General features: G+C 44.4%; 3 protein-coding genes across 11 annotated transcripts; 1 reads left to right on the forward strand and 2 right to left on the reverse strand.

Moving 5' to 3' along the window:
- The first annotated feature begins 273 nt into the window (after positions 1 to 273).
- dcxr (dicarbonyl/L-xylulose reductase) lies at positions 274 to 5,589 on the forward strand. 3 transcript variants are annotated; one of them, XM_028970742.1, is made up of 9 exons: positions 274 to 479; positions 587 to 684; positions 817 to 971; positions 1,082 to 1,124; positions 1,201 to 1,300; positions 1,499 to 1,563; positions 1,971 to 2,088; positions 2,416 to 2,549; positions 4,466 to 5,589. In XM_028970742.1, the coding sequence occupies exons 1-8, from the start codon at positions 428 to 430 to the stop codon at positions 2,517 to 2,519; spliced, it is 735 nt and encodes a 244-aa protein (XP_028826575.1). In that variant the 5' UTR covers positions 274 to 427; the 3' UTR covers positions 2,520 to 2,549; positions 4,466 to 5,589. The 3 variants fall into 3 exon arrangements, with proteins under 3 accessions (XP_028826575.1, XP_028826573.1, XP_028826572.1); XM_028970740.1 differs by lacking the exon at positions 4,466 to 5,589 and adding an exon at positions 2,721 to 3,010; XM_028970739.1 differs by lacking the exon at positions 4,466 to 5,589 and adding an exon at positions 2,774 to 3,010.
- On the reverse strand, positions 3,025 to 7,627 carry rac3b (Rac family small GTPase 3b). 2 transcript variants are annotated; one of them, XM_028970743.1, is made up of 6 exons: positions 7,440 to 7,627; positions 6,458 to 6,529; positions 6,241 to 6,358; positions 6,084 to 6,146; positions 5,805 to 5,964; positions 3,025 to 4,661 (listed from the first exon to the last, which is right to left on the reverse strand). In XM_028970743.1, exons 1-6 carry the CDS (start codon positions 7,472 to 7,474, stop codon positions 4,531 to 4,533), a joined length of 579 nt encoding a protein of 192 aa, XP_028826576.1. In that variant the 5' UTR covers positions 7,475 to 7,627; the 3' UTR covers positions 3,025 to 4,530. The 2 variants fall into 2 exon arrangements, with proteins under 2 accessions (XP_028826576.1, XP_028826577.1); XM_028970744.1 differs by having other exon boundaries at positions 5,801 to 5,964.
- A 1,791-nt stretch (positions 7,628 to 9,418) lies between these two features.
- Positions 9,419 to 17,513, reverse strand: lrrc45 (leucine rich repeat containing 45). 6 transcript variants are annotated; one of them, XM_028970736.1, is made up of 19 exons: positions 17,374 to 17,510; positions 16,910 to 17,146; positions 15,956 to 16,017; positions 15,802 to 15,872; positions 15,539 to 15,717; positions 15,419 to 15,451; positions 15,195 to 15,323; positions 14,999 to 15,111; positions 14,870 to 14,928; positions 14,221 to 14,298; positions 13,294 to 13,429; positions 13,130 to 13,207; positions 12,932 to 13,043; positions 12,403 to 12,473; positions 12,215 to 12,307; positions 12,048 to 12,140; positions 11,111 to 11,284; positions 10,035 to 10,182; positions 9,419 to 9,888 (listed from the first exon to the last, which is right to left on the reverse strand). In XM_028970736.1, exons 2-19 carry the CDS (start codon positions 17,136 to 17,138, stop codon positions 9,692 to 9,694), a joined length of 2,055 nt encoding a protein of 684 aa, XP_028826569.1. In that variant the 5' UTR covers positions 17,139 to 17,146; positions 17,374 to 17,510; the 3' UTR covers positions 9,419 to 9,691. The 6 variants fall into 6 exon arrangements, with proteins under 6 accessions (XP_028826569.1, XP_028826568.1, XP_028826570.1 ...); XM_028970735.1 differs by having other exon boundaries at positions 16,910 to 17,149; XM_028970737.1 differs by having other exon boundaries at positions 16,910 to 17,149; positions 17,386 to 17,492.
- Between the last annotated feature and the right edge of the window lie 183 nt (positions 17,514 to 17,696).

The raw sequence follows: 17,696 nt of genomic DNA on the forward strand, positions 1-17,696 counted from the left end.
CAAAAAAAGGTACATCAGCGTGTGTATGTATTTATTAATGTATGAAGGCATGCATGAATGACTAAATGCATGAACGTATGCATGCATAAATGAATAAATGCCTGATGTTGTGGACTACAGAGCTACAGATTTGATTCCGCAACCCACCAAAACTATTCCGCACCAGACCGATATTAAATGCAGTCGGGGATATACTGAATTAAAAAAACATCTCTGAGGCGTCCTTTTCAACGTTAGTCGAAAGTGCGCAGCAGAAACCTGAACTTTGCCTGCACTCGATCGGGCCGTCGCGACAGGAAGTTGTCGCGCCTTCTGCTTTTCAAGCGACGAAAATTAAAAAAAAAAATCCACACCGTTCTTTCGGAATCCACGCTCGACTCGTTTTTCTAGAAGGTGTGGCGGAAAAAGAACAAAACAAGAAGAAATTATGGAGATCACGTTCGCAAACAAACGCGCGTTGGTCACCGGCGCGGGAAAAGGTACGTTAACGCAATAAAAAAAAAAGTCGCGCAATAGTGAACGAGTGGGATTATTGTGCATACCGTGTTAAAAAAAAAAAAAAAGTGTATTAAAAAATGTCCTGCAGGGATCGGCAGGGCCACGGCTCTGGCCCTGGCACGCTGTGGGGCGGAGGTCGTGGGGGCCACGCGCACCCAGGCCGACCTGGACAGCCTCCTGCTGGAGGTAATGACCCCTGACTGCCCGTCCTGCCTGTGCATGATCCATACAGATGAAAGCCAGTCCAGAGCTTTTCATATCTGCCTTGCCATTCGTTTGTGTGTGTGTGTTTGTGTGTGTGACACCCTCGATCTTCAGTGCCCCTCCATCAAGCCGGTGTGTGTGGATTTATCAGACTGGGAGGCCACGGACGCCGTGCTGAAAGACATCGGTCCGGTGGACCTGCTGGTGAACAACGCCGCCTTCCCTGCACTGCAGCCGTTTCTCGAGGTCACGCCCGACATGTTTGACATGTAAAGCTGTCTACCGCCACCCTGCCCTTCACTGAACATGTGGCCACGGCCTTAAAAACACCCCACATTTTTGTCCTTATTGTCTACTTTGTTTTTGACCCCTTCCATAGATCTTTCAACACCAATGTAAAGGCTCCTCTTCACGTAGCCCAGGTAGCATAAAAATTCTGGTTCGTATTAATGGTCAATGAACATCAGTATTGTGAGATGGGTTGATTGCTGCCTACAGATTGTTGCGCGTGGGATGAAGGCCAGAGGAACGGGAGGCTCCATTGTCAACGTGTCCAGCCAGGCTTCTCAGTGCGCCCTGAAAGACCACGCTGTTTACTGTGAGTGCGACGGATTGGACGTCCTCCCCTACCCATCAACCCATTTCCGTTTCAACTTGATAGTGGGATTTTTAGCTCTGTGACTGACAAAATGTTAACTGCTAATGAAATTCTGAATGCTTGTGGGATGTGATGTTATAGGAAAGTTGCATTAAAAATCTGCACTTCTTCTGGTTTTCGATGTGTGTGTTGATAAAGGTGCGACCAAAGGTGCGTTGGACATGCTTACCAGAGTGATGGCCCTGGAACTCGGCCCGTATCAGGTGAATGATCTCATATGGTATATGATAGGAAAATATAACAGGTTATACTAATAGTTATAGATAAATGTAATGTATTGTAAAGGTAATGTATTGGCAACGTCATGATACTGAACAATTAATATTTGTCCCAGTTCTATGTATGTTTTATTTGACTTATTTGTCTTGTACTGTCAGACTAGTGTGGAACTTGTTCAGTTGTGCAGCATCAGTACTTTAATATGGGAGGGATTGTGATGGCTGGGCCTGTTTTGTTGATCTGAAGCAGCTGAAGGTGTCCCTCTTTTAACAGGAGCCCACATGAAAGCACACGAGTTGACTCTTGACATTGCGGCGGTCGCATGCGCCTAGTAAAAGGCCGAGTTTGACCTCTTGGCAACCTGTAACCCAATGCTGTTCTGCCCGGGCAGATCCGAGTGAACTCCGTCAACCCCACCGTGGTCATGACGGACATGGGCAGGCTCGGGTGGAGTGACCCCGAGAAAGCCAGAACCATGACTTCCCGCATTCCGCTTGGGAGATTTGCAGGTCACGCTTTCCACGTTTTCGCGTCAAACATGGAGCCTGGGTGCTGTGTACTTTAGGGCGCTCAGAACAACACTAGGAGGCCTGAGGTTTTAAACACACACTAGATGTAAACACTAAAGCCAGGGAAGCCAGTGTGTTTCTCTGTTTGCTTCTATAAAGTTCTTTGTGTCCCACCATTCTTGGAGCAGCCGGAATGTCCCTTTGAAATGCGACGCCGTGGAAATTGCAGCCCCATATAATCTAGCCGTCCTCGTAGTCCAGCCTCATAGTCAGTAACTAATAAGGAACTTGTAGTTGTGACTGAGGGTTCTGTTCCTTGTTTGACAGAGGTGGAAGACGTGGTGAACGCCATCCTCTTCCTGCTGAGCGATAAGAGCGCGATGACAAACGGCGTGACCCTGCCTGTGGATGGTGGATTTCTGGCCTGCTGAATGAGTGTCCAGCGTTCCCCATTTAAAAATGTAAGAGGGTCATTAGTCTTGACTATTTATGTAAAGAAGGAATCAGTTATGAAAACCTCATGCAGCTGTGTGAACATTTAAAATATATGTTAATGGCCAGTAGTATGTGCAAAATAGCATGTTGGCTTTTTTAATTAGTAGAAATAAATTTAAATTGTATTATCCTAACAGGCAGGAGGTCAAGCCATAATCTATTATTCATACTTGGGGGGGAATGTGGAAAGATTTTGTCCAGCCAGGCTCCAGTTGCTATGACAACCAGGAACCAGCATCCATGTTGCAGTGATGGTGAGAGCTGTGCTGCTGTAGATGACCAACAGAGGAGGATATTTACCCTGAAATGTCTGGCTGGCCAAAAAGGATGCATGAAATATGCTGGGAGTTTACTTTTTCCTAAATTTATTAATGACGAGACCTTAATAATGCGTTGCTTTAAAAAAAAAAAAAAAAGACTAAAATAACACACAAATTCAAAAACGATGTCAGCTTCTTCTTTTAATCGGTTTTGAAGAGCTATTTACAAAGTTACAGCAAGTGTATATCAAATGTCATGGCACCTATATAAGATATTAGTAAGGGTGAATCAAATGTATATAACACACACACACACACATGCATTCACTCATATCTGCACGCGTCCACACACTCGCCCACATGCCCACTCTGACAATTCATGCAAACAAAGACTATTTAAATATGCAAGGAATTCAGGAGGAGTGCCCTTTTTTTTTTGTAGACACTTGTGTACGTGGCATGCTCTTCTGTCACAAACATATTCACAACACGGATGTTTCTGGAGGAGCGCAGTCAAATACTCTAAATTAAATAAGCATTGTCACCGTGTTCACCAATGAGAAAAGGGTACGTTACAGAGAAGGACCAGGCGTGGCTGATGTGGAATCCTTGAACTTGGAAACAGGCAGATCTTCTTTCACGATGCATTTTGAACAGTGCTACACACAATGCAAATGAGTCGTACTTGGCGTGGGGCGGGGCCCGTTCACCGACGCCATACGGCGAGCTGCGATTGCAAGCGCACGCGAAAGTGCCAATTAGCGCTAATTGCGGACCGGCGAGAATCCTCCTCCGTGCTAAGACTTAGCACTGTTAAAGTTGAGCCCGTAAAAACCATTTAGACATTTCGTACATAAGAGATTCTGTATTCAAAAATTAGTCCAAAGACGTAAATCACAGGAGCTCACTGGCTGTATTTTAACAGTGCAACGCTAGAAAGTCGTAGCACGGGGCGTTACGAATGCAGGCACACAAGAGAGTGCTAACTATGCAAGTATCCGCCCCTTGCCGATACGTTGCATTGTTGAAATACATCCCTAACACCAACAACACTTTTTCGTAAGTATGAGATGGCATATCCAAAAATTTGCCCAAAGCTATGCACGGACATGGGATAAATATACCACGGTTCTTATGGACGCGACCTAAAGAAATACGGGAGTCGTACTGTGAAAAGTTTACACACGTTTACACAACATTACTCTGAATCGCCGTATGTGCTCTCGTATCGTTTATAAGCAGCTGTAACAATACGAAAAAGTAAAACTACGACAGAACGAAAAGAAAAGAAAAAGCCAACAACGACGTTTTCAGACGTTGCGTCACCAAAATCATGGCTAAAACGGATTTACCGAAAGAATCAGATTTTTTTTCTGAGATTTCTAGGATATTGAAAAGCAAACATCCTCTATCACAAGACAGCTATATTCACTTCCAGATTAGGCTGAATGTTTTTGCCGTTATTATTTTTTCTCAACTCCCGAGTTTTAACCAGACCTATTCTATGATGTTGGGTCCTTCGTAAGTTTATGGTTTCCTCTAAATCTAAGGCCCCCCTTCACCACTTAAAAAAAAAAACAATGGAAAGTGTCCAACAGATTGTATTTTCCACTTCCACATAGCTCTGCTGTTGTTGGGCGGTGGCACAAGTGGTTGTCGTCACGTCAACTTCGGCACGGCTGGCTTCTCAGAACACGGTGCACCTCTTGCCACGCTTTTTGACGGGCGGAGGGCAGAGCACGGCCCGGATGGCCTCGTCAAACACAGTCTTTAGGCCCCGCTGGGTGAGGGCGGAGCACTCCAGGTACTTCACTGCACCTGAGATGGGAGAGGAACCTGGACCGTTAGCCGGATGAAATGACACCAATAGGAACTTCTTTGTTTTCTTTTCATTAGTGAAGTCCATATATCTTCACTCTGTGGTTACAGTCTCTTTAAGTAAAACTATTTATGTGATTATTTTTGGTATTCTGTGTCATATAAGGAAGCACCACTAGATGGAGCTGTCTGATCAATTTAACTTGTACGTCCGATGTGACCAATGTAACTAAGTGGGTTCCAAAAACTATTAAACAAGAGGTCAACTAAAACAATTTGTAAGTGCACACATTTTCAGTCTGTTTGAAAGCTATAAATATATAGTATAAATGACATACTTGATGCATTTCCATTATAGGGTATTTTGAGACATTCTCGGTTGAGTATTTTTAACATGCAGACTTATCTTTTGTAAGGCTAACCACTTACGTGAGAATCCAAACTCAATATTGTGATAATGAGGACAGGTATACATATTTATGTTTATGTGTGACATGTAGAAGCCTCACTGAAGCCATCAGGGAATGGTTTGGAAAATAGGAACACTCCATGAAACAAAACCAACACTTTTGAATCCAATTAGAACTTCTGTTTGTGTAATAATTGAATTGGCACTTGCTTAAAGGACGAGCACAAATGGTTACATTTTACAACAGGAAATGGAAGTCCTGACAAATGCCTCTTGTTGCTCACATCCACCCACCCCCAAAACATCCCTCAGCAGCAGTGGTGTGGCACAAGACAGGCATTTAATTGTCTCGAGGAGCCTTTTAAAAGCATGCGTGCTCACACACACACACACATCCCGCACGCAGGAGCACACACACTCTCCGGCGAATACACACTCCCTGGTACAAAGGCCCTTTCTGTTCCAGCTGACTGGTGGCCATTTTGTTTTCTGAACGTCGCCCACTTCCACTGACTCCAGCAGTCCCGACAATGGCCCTCTGTTTCCATGTCAACCGAGAGAGCGCGGCTTAGCTGATCATGCATGTCAACAGGAGCCGCTCTCACCGGTGACCCGTGCGAGTCTTGCACAAAAACTCTCGTATTCAGGAATACGTTAAAAAAGGGAAAAGTACGCTTCATCAGATGTTAAGATGTTTTTTTTTTGTTTTTTTCCTTCCTCCGCCGTTTACTCACCAATCTCACGAGCCATGGCCAGGCCCTGGGGGTACGTGATGGGAGAGAGCTTCTTGTCTCGGAGACGCTCAATGGTGTCTTTATCGTCCCGCAGGTCCAGCTTGGTGCCCACCAGTATGATGGGTGTGTTGGGGCAGTGATGTCGCACTTCCGGGTACCACTACAAGGCAGGATGGGAAGACGATGGAATTACGATTGCGATTCATTGCCAAACCGATGGATTTAACTTTGCTCAGTTTTGGGTTTAAAGTGATTTCTTCCAAAAACGTTAGCACAAACCTTCGCTCTGACGTTTTCAAAGGACGCTGGGCTCACCAAAGAGAAGCATATTAAAAACACGTCCTGAAAAGAAAGAAAAAACCAACACCTTTAGTAAAATATAAGCAATGTGCTTTGAGTTATGTGGATCGGTAAAACCTGTCGTGACACAACACACCGTTTGAGGGTAAGACAGCGGCCGAAGACGATCGTAGTCTTCCTGTCCGGCTGTGTCCCATAATCCCAGGTTGACCGGCTTTCCATCCACCATCACATTGGCGGAATAGTTGTCAAACCTGAAAGGCCAGGCGCATTAGTAATGATCAACAGCATATTCTAGAACACAGTGGACGTGCTACAGCTGATCTGAGATCAGTGCTGGGCAGACAACTCACACTGTCGGGATGTACTCCCCGGGGAAGGCATTCGTTGTGTAGCTGATCAGCAGACAGGTCTTCCCCACGGCCCTGAGCGAGACGACAAGATGCAACAATGACCCACAATTTCATTTACGATATTGCATATATCGATAATGCATATGGCTGCTGGTGATGACAATTTTACATTTCTAGTAGTGACACGTTCCAGCAACATGAATTATTTACTATAGGAGGCGACCCGCTTAATGTGCTTTGGGTCAAAGTTCACGGAACTGTGTCAGTGGTGCAACGCCACAGTGCACCAATGAGCCACGTCTGGGAAGCTGCCATTGACTGTGTGTGTTGGTGACGGATCTGTCCCAGATACAACTCAGCCTGGGGGGGGCTAACACACTTGTAACCCCCCCACCACCACCATCATCATCGTCGTCGTCTGCTCCATCCGGGATGGTTAAAGACACACACGCATATCTCCCGGGCTTGTGTGGTGATGCACCGTGATGCTCCGTGGTCCTTCCTCCATTGTAATCCGCACACCTCACACCCCACTACACGTTGCAGTGTAGGATGGCTGCCGTAGGATGGCGACCTTATAATGGAGCAACCGTCACCGGGTAACAGAAACGCCACCCAGTCGTGGCGCCGCCGGTGTTCTTATTTTTTTTTTTTTACCACTGATTTTATTAAAAAAAAAAAAAAAAAAACACCACCGACCGCACGTAAATCCCGAGGTGGCCACAATGTGACAGTCCTGCTTGATTTACGCACCGGTTACGCATGGGCTCTGGCCGCACGGACGGGCGATTACGCTGAAATAAATGGCTGCAGGACGGACACCGCGGGGCGGATGGATCGCGATGTCAGGAACGAAATAATCCGGGATGCGTTTTTAAGGCGATCGGCCGCCGCGCCCTTCACAATAAATTCCGAAAGATGCTGCCGCGTCCCCGCCGGTACCCTCCTAAACGCGCCGTTTCTCCCCCCCGCCCGCACTTACCCGTCGCCGACCACCACGCATTTTATGGCCTGCATTGGCGAACGATCGTTGCAGCGACGCAGCGAGATTTCATACGACGCGCGGCTCTCCGCTGCCTTCGGATTCACGCCTTTTTAAAAGCCAGGATCCACTATCCTCCTCCCTGCTTGACGTGCGGCGGCGGCGGCGGCGGCACCGAGCGCCTCCGGAAACACCCGAGCGTCTTAAAGGGCCAGTAGCGCAGCCGTCGCATCAAAAATCCCAAAATGTCATATTGTTAATAATAAATGTAATTTTTTTTCCCTCAAAGATATTTTTATTGACTTTAAGCAAGAGAAAGAAAAAAAACGAATAAAAAATACAATCCGCACAATATAAAAAAGATTCTGTAAGAGTTACATACAAAGATCGGGTAACATTGAGTATTATAGGAAAAAATGGCAATTTAATAAAAGTGAAGTGATTGTCACATGTGATACACAGCAGCACAGCACATGGTGCATACAGTGAAATTTGTCCTCTGCATTTAATCCATCACCCTGAGTGAGCAGTGGCAGATCGGGATTCGAACCAGCAACCTTCTGATTACGGGGCCGCTTCCTTAACCACTAGGCCACCACTGCCCCTGCAATTTAGTCATATTAAAAAAACAATGATATTAACGTGTGCAACTCTAAACCCAACAACCTTTCCACATAATAATAACCCCATCCTCATGCCAGATTGATTAATTAAAAAGAACAAGATGACAATATGGGCTGGTAGTAGCCTAGCGGGTAACACACTCGCCTATGAACCAGAAGACCCAGGTTCAAATCCCGCTTACTACCATTGTGTCCCTGAGCAAGACACTTAACCCTAAATTGCTCCAGGGAGACTGTCCCTGTAACTACTGATTGTAAGTCGCTCTGGATAAGGGCGTCTGATAAATGCTGTAAATGACAATATAGTTTCTGGAACTTTACTGGGTTATACTAATAGTTGGATTCTGACACTGAAGGCTTGTAAAACACCCCAGGAAGGGCCCTTACACCATGTGAAATTCTTTGTTGGCATCACTAATTGAGTAGCGTATCTTTTCAAGGCTTAGACAGGACATATGGTCCCTCATCCATTGAGCATGGGTGTGAAGAGCAGCACCTTTCCATCTAAGTAAGACTGCACGTCTGGCTAAAAGGGAAGCAAATTCATCATGAATCATCACTGATGCAAAAAAGCGCAGTTTACCTAACCCTAACCCCTATTTCATATATATACCACATAATAAACCTATGATTTAAATAGTGCAATGTCTTGTCCAAAACAATTGTCTTTATCCTTGCATCGAGTCTCCAAATGACATTTAAAGGACCAGGGGCGTAATTCCTGTACTTGCCAATGTTGTCTTGAAATATTCATTTGAAAGGGACATGTGATTAATAGTACATACAAACATTTATCATATACAATTTTAACCCGAATTATTTAGTCCAAAAGCCTAAATCTCAGTTTGCGTTACTCACTTACTGCCCTGGCTGCCGGAGCCCATCCCAGGGCACTGGATACATTGCAGGGACTCAGCCCACCACAGGGCGCACAGACACACTCACACCTACAGACTATTCAGAGTCGCTAAACCACCTAGTGTACATGCCTCTGGCTGGTGGGAGGAAACTGGAGAACCCGAAGGAAACCCACACGAACACTGGGAGAGCATGCAAACTCCGCACAGAAAAAGGCCCAAGCTGGGATTTGAACACACAACCATGGAGGTGTGAGCGAATGTCGCTCATAAACGTGCAGCCTCACCCTGCTGATAAACTGAAGCATTTGTTTGGTTTAATTAAACCCCAAAAAATGTTTAATATAAAGAGCCAAACAAATAAATTTACAGATGAGTCAAAGCCGTTTGCATTTAATATAAAAAACTGCCTTGAACAAAAAAAAAAACAAACAGTATTACAAAAAAAAAATAAATCACACAGTATAAAAAGCCAAATTTGTCCTTTAAAAAAATAATTTAGATAATTATTGCTGATACAAGCTGTACATTTCATTTTAAAAAGACAGTTATAGTGAGATTGGTCATTTGTGTTTGATTTCATACGCAATGTATTCTGTGTATTGTATAAAAAATAAATAAATAAAAACTGAAAATTCAACTTCAAAAGCTGTGATTACATACTGTAACTTTTCATGCTCTATCAGCACACAAGACCCACTTACAACACAGGCCTGATAGCTGAATGGTGGAAGGCGGGCGTAAGTGGAGCTGAGCTCCTGGGGTTACGGTTTCACTTTTTGGGGCTGAAGTGGCTGAGTGAAGAACCCTGTACGTAGGTCAGGATGGCGTTCTGCAGGCAGCTGGCTCTCTGCGCCTCGTCCTCACGCATGCGCTGGATCTCGCCTTCTCGCATGCGAAGCCTCTCAAGCAGGGAGGAGATCTCGCTCTCCTTGTCCAGCAGAGCTTCTCTGTGGTTGCTGCCTAACACTGAACAGACCAACGTCCGGCATGACAGGAGAAAATCATGTTCAGTTACAATCCCCCCACCAGAGTCCAACTAGGATCTATATTGAGTACAGCAAGAAAAACGCCACGAGACGCCACAGAAAATGGTCAAGGGCAGCTCCACTGACCTTTAATCTCTCTCTCCAGGGCAGCGATCTTCTCCTTCAGCCCACCCTGTGCTGTCCTCTCAGCTAGCAGGTGCCCAATCTGCTCCTGGAGCTCCACCCGGACCCTCGCCACCTCCGCCATCTTATCTTGCTCCTTTCCCGACAGCTCCTGCAGGCAGTTGAAAAGCAGCCATGAAATTCCTTGCTCGGTCAGTCCACAGGTTTTACCCCAATTCTGCAGGTGTGTCAATTCCCGCAAAACCAGTAATTTAACATTATATAATCTATATAATCTTATATAGCCCATAATCACATACAAGAGTGCTACAGAGAGGGACGCCCTTCCAGGCTAGAGTGAGCCTGCAGTTGGTCAGTGCAGGGTTTATGATGATTTGTCCAAGAAAAGAATAAAAGTCCAACGGGCACAGTAGAGAAAAAGTGCAGCAATTTATCGCACATTTTGGCTATTTTTTGGCCCAAATGACCCAAAAATCCTTCAGTCCTTCATGTCCCACAAGAATACAACAACACTGGTGTCCCCTTTGTACCGTTTAAATCAATAATGGAAAGAATGATGAAGAGAGACAAGTTCCATTTAGTGGGTCCTCTTTTCACTGGATACGTCCTCTTTTTGAGACCCGGAAATTGCGGCCGGCTGGGGATTTTGAATGGTCCAGGTTTTTGAGATGCCTTAACATTCATCCCATCATTTACATTTAGAGCATTTATCAGACGCCCTTATACAGAGCGACTTACAATCAGTAGTTACAGGGACAGTCCCCCCATCCTGGAGCAACTTAGGGTTAAGTGTCTTGCTCAGGGACACAATGGTAGTAAGTGGGATTTGAACCTGGGTCTTCTGGTTCACAGGCGAGTGTGTTACCCACTAGGCTACTACCACCCATCATGAGCATCTCTCATTAAATAGTTACTATCCAAAACATACGAGACCCACAGTACGTCGAACTTGGGTGTGGTTTACCAAGAGAAAAAAAATGCAAAATGTCTCACGAATTTGGAGAAAATCATTTCGGTGGCAAAAACAACACAACAAAAGTTCAGTAAGGCCTGAAGGGCGGAAGACGAAGTGAGCGAACCTGCTGGAGCTCGCCAATCCGACGCCGCAGCGAGTCCATCTCCACACTCTGCTGGCCCAGCTTGGCGTGGAGCTCGGCGATGGTCTGCTTCTGCTGCGTGCAGTGGCCCATGGACTCGTCCCGCGATTGCCGCATGGCCCGCAGCTTCTCCTCCATGCTGCTCAGGTGCTGCTGCTGCAGAGAAGAAGGTGGGTACAGCGCTGGACATCAAACACTGAGAGAAAAAAAACTACTTTATTCCCAAAGTTCCTACATATCGTTTAAAATGTTTTAAGTGTTTAAAGTGAAGTGATTGTCACATGTGATACACAGCAGCACAGCACACGGTGCACACAGTGAAATTTGTCCTCTGCATTTAACCCATCACCCTGAGTGAGCAGTGGGCAGCCATGACAGGCGCCCGGGGAGCAGTGTGTGGGGACGGTGCTTTGCTCAATGGCACCTCAGTGGCACCTTGACGAATCGGGATTCGAACCGGCAACCTTCTGATTACGGGGCCGCTTCCTTAACCGCTAGGCCACCACTGCCCCCTAGGGGAGGCAATTTTATTTCTAATATATTTCTAACCATATTGGCTCATATTAATCCAGTTATCTTGTGGTTAAGGATCTTTTACAATATACTTCTGATCCATTCAATTTATTGGAGAGCAGGCATCATTTTATGCTTTGAGGCTTTTACCAGTCAAATGTTTGAACAACCCTTATCATTTATGAGTCTGGCATGTTTTACATGACACAGGACTATGGACACATATGAGGTTATGTAATAAACAAAAAAAATATATTACTAGCATTCGAATCTTCAAAATGGCTCCAAACTGCCATAGAGTACGTGCAACCAGATTTTTGACTGGTAGTGTACAATAAACTAGTCAAAAGTTCAGAATGAGACAGACGCTCATGACATCTATACTGTATGGATACTCAGTTATTACCTCCTCTAGGCGCACTTGGGTGCGCACCTTTCCCAACTCCTCTTCTGCCTGCGCCCTCTCGGTCACACCGACCGCTTTCACCCTGCTCAGCTCCTGGAAGGAGAAGCACGACGGAAATGAACCCGGTCCCGCACCAGAAAGCTGGGCTTGAAGCGAAGGCCACATACTTCTTCTAACTGGATGCGTTGGCCTTCGAGTTTGAGAATGCGCTCCTGCATCGTCCGCTCAGTTTCCTCCAAGTGACGGTTCACATGATCCACCTGGAAAATGAAACACAGTTTGTAAAAAAAATCTTTTCTCACCACTAAGACTTCAATTGGACTTCAATCAGATTTTACACCGGGACTCTCCTCACCTCCTTGTGACGCAAACTGTCCACGTCTTCCAAGGCTTGTTTGGATCGTCTCTTTTCAATTTCCAGACGCTCTGTTAAACAGAGGAGCAGATTAATAGATCTTTAGTTTATCAATATATTTCATGAAAATTGTGTGTTAAATTAGCTTGCATTTTACCTATGAGTTTTCAGTTGCCTTTAAATGTAGTCTTTTGGAGACCACAATGACAGGATATCATTTCTATAAACTATATAAGGTATGTTCATAGCTACCTTGATCATCTGACACGTTCACAATCAGGCAGCCTCATCTAGTTGTGCTTTTCATTACCAAAACTGTTACACGTATCAAACAGCACATACAATTTTGTTTCAGCATTTGTACAAAGTGCAAATATACTAGACATTTGAATTGTAGCCCCTCCCTAGGTCTGCGTGCAAAACATTTACTTTGCAAAAAAAGACCAGAGATAAATTTGTTGAGGTATTGGTACCGTCATGGACATGGGTTCTCTGTGTGTGTGTGTGTGTGTGTGTGTGTCTGCTGTACCCTCCGCCTGGGCCACACGGAGTCTGAGCTCTGCGTTGGAGTTGGTAAGCTCCTGCTTCAGCTCAAAGATCTGCTCCTGTTGGGCTTTACACCGGCGTTCCACCTCTTCCACCTGAGGAAGCGGCGCATGCACGCTTGAGGTGGATCAGAAAATTGGAGTTTTGCCTGAGCTGAAATGTTTGATTTGAGGATTCCTACCTTGCTTTTTAGCTGACTGTTCTTTTCCGTCACAGAATTCACCTCCTTCAGAAGCTTTCCTTCCCTGAGTGCAGCATCCTGCAAAAAAAACCCCACCAGCTTCTTTTTAAAGCCTCGGTTCCTCAACTCGTTCATCAACTTTCTCAGGAAAACTGCAAATTAACCTCCAGCCTTCTAGTCGTTTCTTTGCTGTGCTGTCCAAGAAGCTCAGTCTTCTCCTGGTTGGCCCTGGTCAGGAGATCGCCCAGGCTGTGGACCTTCTGCTCAGCAAGAGCGAGAGCCGCCTCGGTCATCTGCAGCCTGTACATACGAAGGAGAACAAGATAGATCTTCAACAAATGCCTTCGATAAAACATTCCATAATTTATTTATTATACAATAATGACACATTGTAGCACCTGTTCCTTTAATTTACTTCACATTTGCACAAAATCACTTTGCACAAAATCTTTGCGCTTTTTACTTTACTGCTCTTTTTTTATGGCTCTTTTCTTTAAACATTGTCTTTCACTCATTTGCACGCCTTCTCCCTACCAGTTACACATATTTTATGTTAAAGACGTAAAAGTGTAATATTTGGTTATGTTTGCAATATTTGCATATTGGTTCATTGTATACTTGCAACATTTGCAATACTATGGTCTGTAGCAGTCGCAAAAAGCATTTCACTGCATATCATACCGTGTATGACTGTATGTGTGACAAATAAAATTTGAATTTGACATTTGGGAATAAATATTACACTATTATGTCTTTAACATAAAACATAAAATATGTGTAACAGGTAGGGTTGATGGTGTGCAATTGAGTAAAGTGAAAGTAAAAAGTAAAGAAATTTGTGCAAGGATTCTGGGCGGATTGAGTCCAGAAGTGATTGAAAGTGAAAGTGCTGGAGTGTATTAAAGTTCTGTCCTATGAAGTGTTGTGGTTGCTGAGAGCTCGTATAGCCGTTTAATACAGTTTAATGCACTCAGGTCTGGCCTAAAACATGCTTTACATAAAAAAAAAAAGTATTGTTTTGGTCATGTGTTGATTTCATCAGTCATTCAACGTAATCAGATGAGAAGCATTTAATCCAATTGTGCATTTACTTTGCGGTGAGTGAGTTGGCGAGAGATTTGCGCTCGGTCAAGGCATCCTGCAGCTGTCCAACTCGGACCGACATGTTCCTGCAAGACAAACACTCACAGTTTGTGTTTACATGTAAGGATGGGAATTGAAGCTCCCATGACATGAAAACTTCACTTTGTGAGATTAATACGAATTCCGCTAGCCTGTCTATGGCCCTGCGGTAACTAGAAATGGTGATATGTGTAAAGAGTGCTTTGGCCGTTCTGCTTCACCATTCAGACGGTCGGATCTAGAATATGGCCCCATATGTCACTGTAAGGGCAAAGGTTACCTCCCATTTCTCATGCTTTGTCAGAGAATTTCCCACCCCTCCCCTAAAAAAGTAACTCCATCGACCGCCATGGCTTCCAAACATGCAAAACATTGCAGTTGCTCAGTGATTGGATTTAAAAACAAGCTCAAATGTATTTTTTAATTCCATCATGTGAAGAACCAGTGGAAAAATGCCGCCACGGCTCCCTCTCTGTGCCAAATATTGGTGGTTGGTGAATGATGTTGACGTCATTTCCACGAATGCCCACTCAACTATCTATAGTCTGCTCTCCTCCTAGACTTCAGATACAGAATTAGATGATTTAAAAGCAAAAACACATCCCCCCCAACACTCACCTACTGCTTCGGCCCATCTCATCCCTCTGCTTATCTATGGTGTCCATTAGACTGACAAACTGAGGAGAGAGAAAACTGAATGGATTACGCCAGACTCAAGAGGCTCCACATGTGCCGAGCGTTCCTCACCTGACGGCCCTTTTCCTCCTTCAGGAACTGGATTTCTTTGCTGAGGACCTGAGTCCGGTTGTGGCTCTCCTTGAGGGTGCTTTGCCGGTCAGCATTGTGGTTTACAGCCTGCTCTGATTTTACAAATGCACAATGGACGAGTCAGATATTGTGTTTTGTAACACTGTGAAATATGACACGTTTTTTTCTTGCTTACCGAGTGCTTTAAGGGTGTCACTGGGGACGTTGTTCCCGGCCATCTCCAGATGAACCAGTGTACGATTGTGCTGCAGCCCCTCCAGCAGGGCGCGGCCGCCTAACAGCCCAATGTTATTCCATCGCACATCTATCCATTCGCACAGAAACATCACGTTAGATTAAATAAACATAAAAAACATGTACGAACGCACTATACGATAGTATATATATATATAAATATACCTGACAATACAGGAGGCAAATTACTCATGGTTGCTTTTAATAGAAAAAATAGTGCATTGGTCCGAATATAAGAGATTGTTCTCAAAACAGAAAAAGGTCCTGAACAAAAGTAAGGATTACCAAGTTCCTGCAGTGTGCTGTTCCTTCTGAGGACAACTGCGAGTTCAGTTGCCCCCTGGTGGTTGATCTGATTGTTGCGCAGATCCAGCTGGACGAGGCAGCAGTTGGAGGCCAGGCCCTCACAGAATAAAGAGAAGGCTTCGTCCCAAATGCCCAAGGCATTCCACTCGAGGACCAACCTACAAACCGTAGCCAGTGGACTTTAAAGCTATGCTTTGTGTTCATGCTTGCTTCGGATGTTAACCTGAAAGACATGTTCTCACCTACGTAATGTCTTGTTTCGTCCCAGCAATTTCCCCAAAGCCTCAGCTCCAGAGCCTCTCAAGTTGTTTCCCTGTGGAACATTTCCTTGATGAATGAATATGTTTAGTTGTGCTCTCTCAGGCCAAAGCCAAGGTTTGCGTAAGAGTCTCTTACCTTCAGATCAAGGACTTTGATGACAGTGTTGGAGCACAGGCCATTCAGAAGGAACCTGGCACCTGCAAGTGACACATGTAAGGTATCAGCAGCTTCTGTTTACAGTTTAATGCAAATACGGGGCTTTACTCAGTTCATTTTTTTTTTAAATAAGAACCTTTTCAAACACTGAAACCTAAATGCTTAAACATTTTTTTTGCACTTTTTCTTGTCCCAATATGCAATATGGGTACTCAGATAATGTGGAACGTTGTTAAATTTCAATGTATTTAAAAAACTGAAGGTTTTGCAGACATTTGAAACACGGTTACATCTCACAATGTCAACTTTTTTATCATTTTAATGAAATTCAAGGCAAATTCTTATCATAACCCATAGATTCAAAGTTCAGTGTCTATAAGTTATATTGAATAGTGAAATAATTAAAATATTAAATTCATACAATGAACAGTTTATCTCTTAGTCCTGGCTGTCATATGTTAAACTTAACAGCACTTGAGTAGCTTTTAGACCAGTGACATTGTCATCCCGTGCATCACACCATCTTGATCATTTTTGTTGTATATATTGGTACTGCATAACCACATTATTTTATTGAACTGTTGCACAGTTTTGACACCCATTATATATTGGGTGCAATAGTTTTGTCTGAATGCTTGTAGAATTCACAGAATCTTATAGTGGAAGTTGGTTTTAACAAGTGAGACTAATTTTCTGTGTCCCGTGCATCACATGGCAAGTTTCCAAACTGCTTGTATGGCTTTTATCAGAACTTCATATTGAAGAATCCAGTAGTAAAGCACAACAAGTACTACAACATGTCACACTTGTTCATAGTTCAGACCTCTAGTTATGGGGATAAAGAAACTTATTAAAAAGGCCCATGCATCAAGTAGAGAATCGTCAAAAGCTTCTCAGGAAATTGCAGAAATAAAGGCAAACAGACCTACCTACCTTCCTCACTGAGCATGCAGTCACTGAGGACAACCTCGGTGAAGAAGGAGTCCTGGCTCAGCACCCTGCCCAGCACAGAGCAGGTGTCTGCAGACAGGCTTTGGCCAGCCAGGTCCAGCTTGGTGCCCATGGAGCCCCGCAGCTGCTGCAGCTGTGCCAACACAGACTCCTGCGGCTCCATGCCGCTCTCCTTGCACAGGCGTAGGAACGTCCTTCTGAACCCATCCATTTTCCTCCCTGCTGCAGTTATGGGAATTACTTGCAGTAATGCGATGGATAGAAATTCAGTTCTCCATGCAGTTTCAACTCGATTGTTGCAACAATCGAGTTTAGAACACATCCTGTAGAAATACTCAACTGCTGCTAAACTCAGTCATTTAAGGTCACTTGTGCGAACAATTCGAGTGACAGCTCGAAGTGTAAACACAGTACTTTTACAACACTCTGATGAACCGAAACCGTACCTTACGACTCACATCGGGCAACTTTGTCCGCTAATGACTGCTATTTGATTCATCTTTATATTTGAAGCAGAGTCAAGGAATAACACATCAACCAGGCACTGCCACAAGCGCGGAATACGAAAACGGTTGTAAGGTAACCAGGAAGTAAACGGCCTGATGGGAGTGCGCAAAGGATCTTGGGCAATGTAGTCTAGTTAGTTAGCATTGACGTCATAGAGGCGGACCAATTTAACAGGCAAAAGAATAAGATCTATAATTTAATATTACCCTAATGTATGCATATTATAGTAAACATGTTATTTACACATTGCTTGAAATCGTAG

Source organism: Denticeps clupeoides, chromosome 2 (assembly GCF_900700375.1).
Source record: "Denticeps clupeoides chromosome 2, fDenClu1.1, whole genome shotgun sequence".
NCBI classification, from domain to species: Eukaryota; Metazoa; Chordata; class Actinopteri; order Clupeiformes; family Denticipitidae; genus Denticeps; species Denticeps clupeoides.

Excerpts from the sequence above, each read along its gene's own strand:
- rac3b (XM_028970743.1), bottom strand. The coding sequence starts at position 7,474 with ATGCAGGCCATAAAATGCGTGGTGGTCGGCGACGG. Across the intron at positions 6,530-7,439 it reads TGCGTGGTGGTCGGCGACGG|GGCCGTGGGGAAGACCTGTC; the intron begins GTAAGTGCGGGC and ends CGTCTCGCTCAG. Across the intron at positions 5,965-6,083 it reads TTGAAAACGTCAGAGCGAAG|TGGTACCCGGAAGTGCGACA; the intron begins GTTTGTGCTAAC and ends CCTGCCTTGTAG.
- dcxr (XM_028970742.1), top strand. The coding sequence starts at position 428 with ATGGAGATCACGTTCGCAAACAAACGCGCGTTGGTCACCGGCGCGGGA. Across the intron at positions 480-586 it reads GGTCACCGGCGCGGGAAAAG|GGATCGGCAGGGCCACGGCT; the intron begins GTACGTTAACGC and ends AATGTCCTGCAG. Across the intron at positions 685-816 it reads TGGACAGCCTCCTGCTGGAG|TGCCCCTCCATCAAGCCGGT; the intron begins GTAATGACCCCT and ends CTCGATCTTCAG.
- lrrc45 (XM_028970733.1), bottom strand. The coding sequence starts at position 17,249 with ATGTGTTCTAAACTCGATTGTTGCAACAATCGAGTTGAAACTGCATGG. Across the intron at positions 15,112-15,194 it reads TGACACCCTTAAAGCACTCG|AGCAGGCTGTAAACCACAAT; the intron begins GTAAGCAAGAAA and ends TTGTAAAATCAG. Across the intron at positions 9,889-10,034 it reads CCTGGAGAGAGAGATTAAAG|TGTTAGGCAGCAACCACAGA; the intron begins GTCAGTGGAGCT and ends TGGTCTGTTCAG.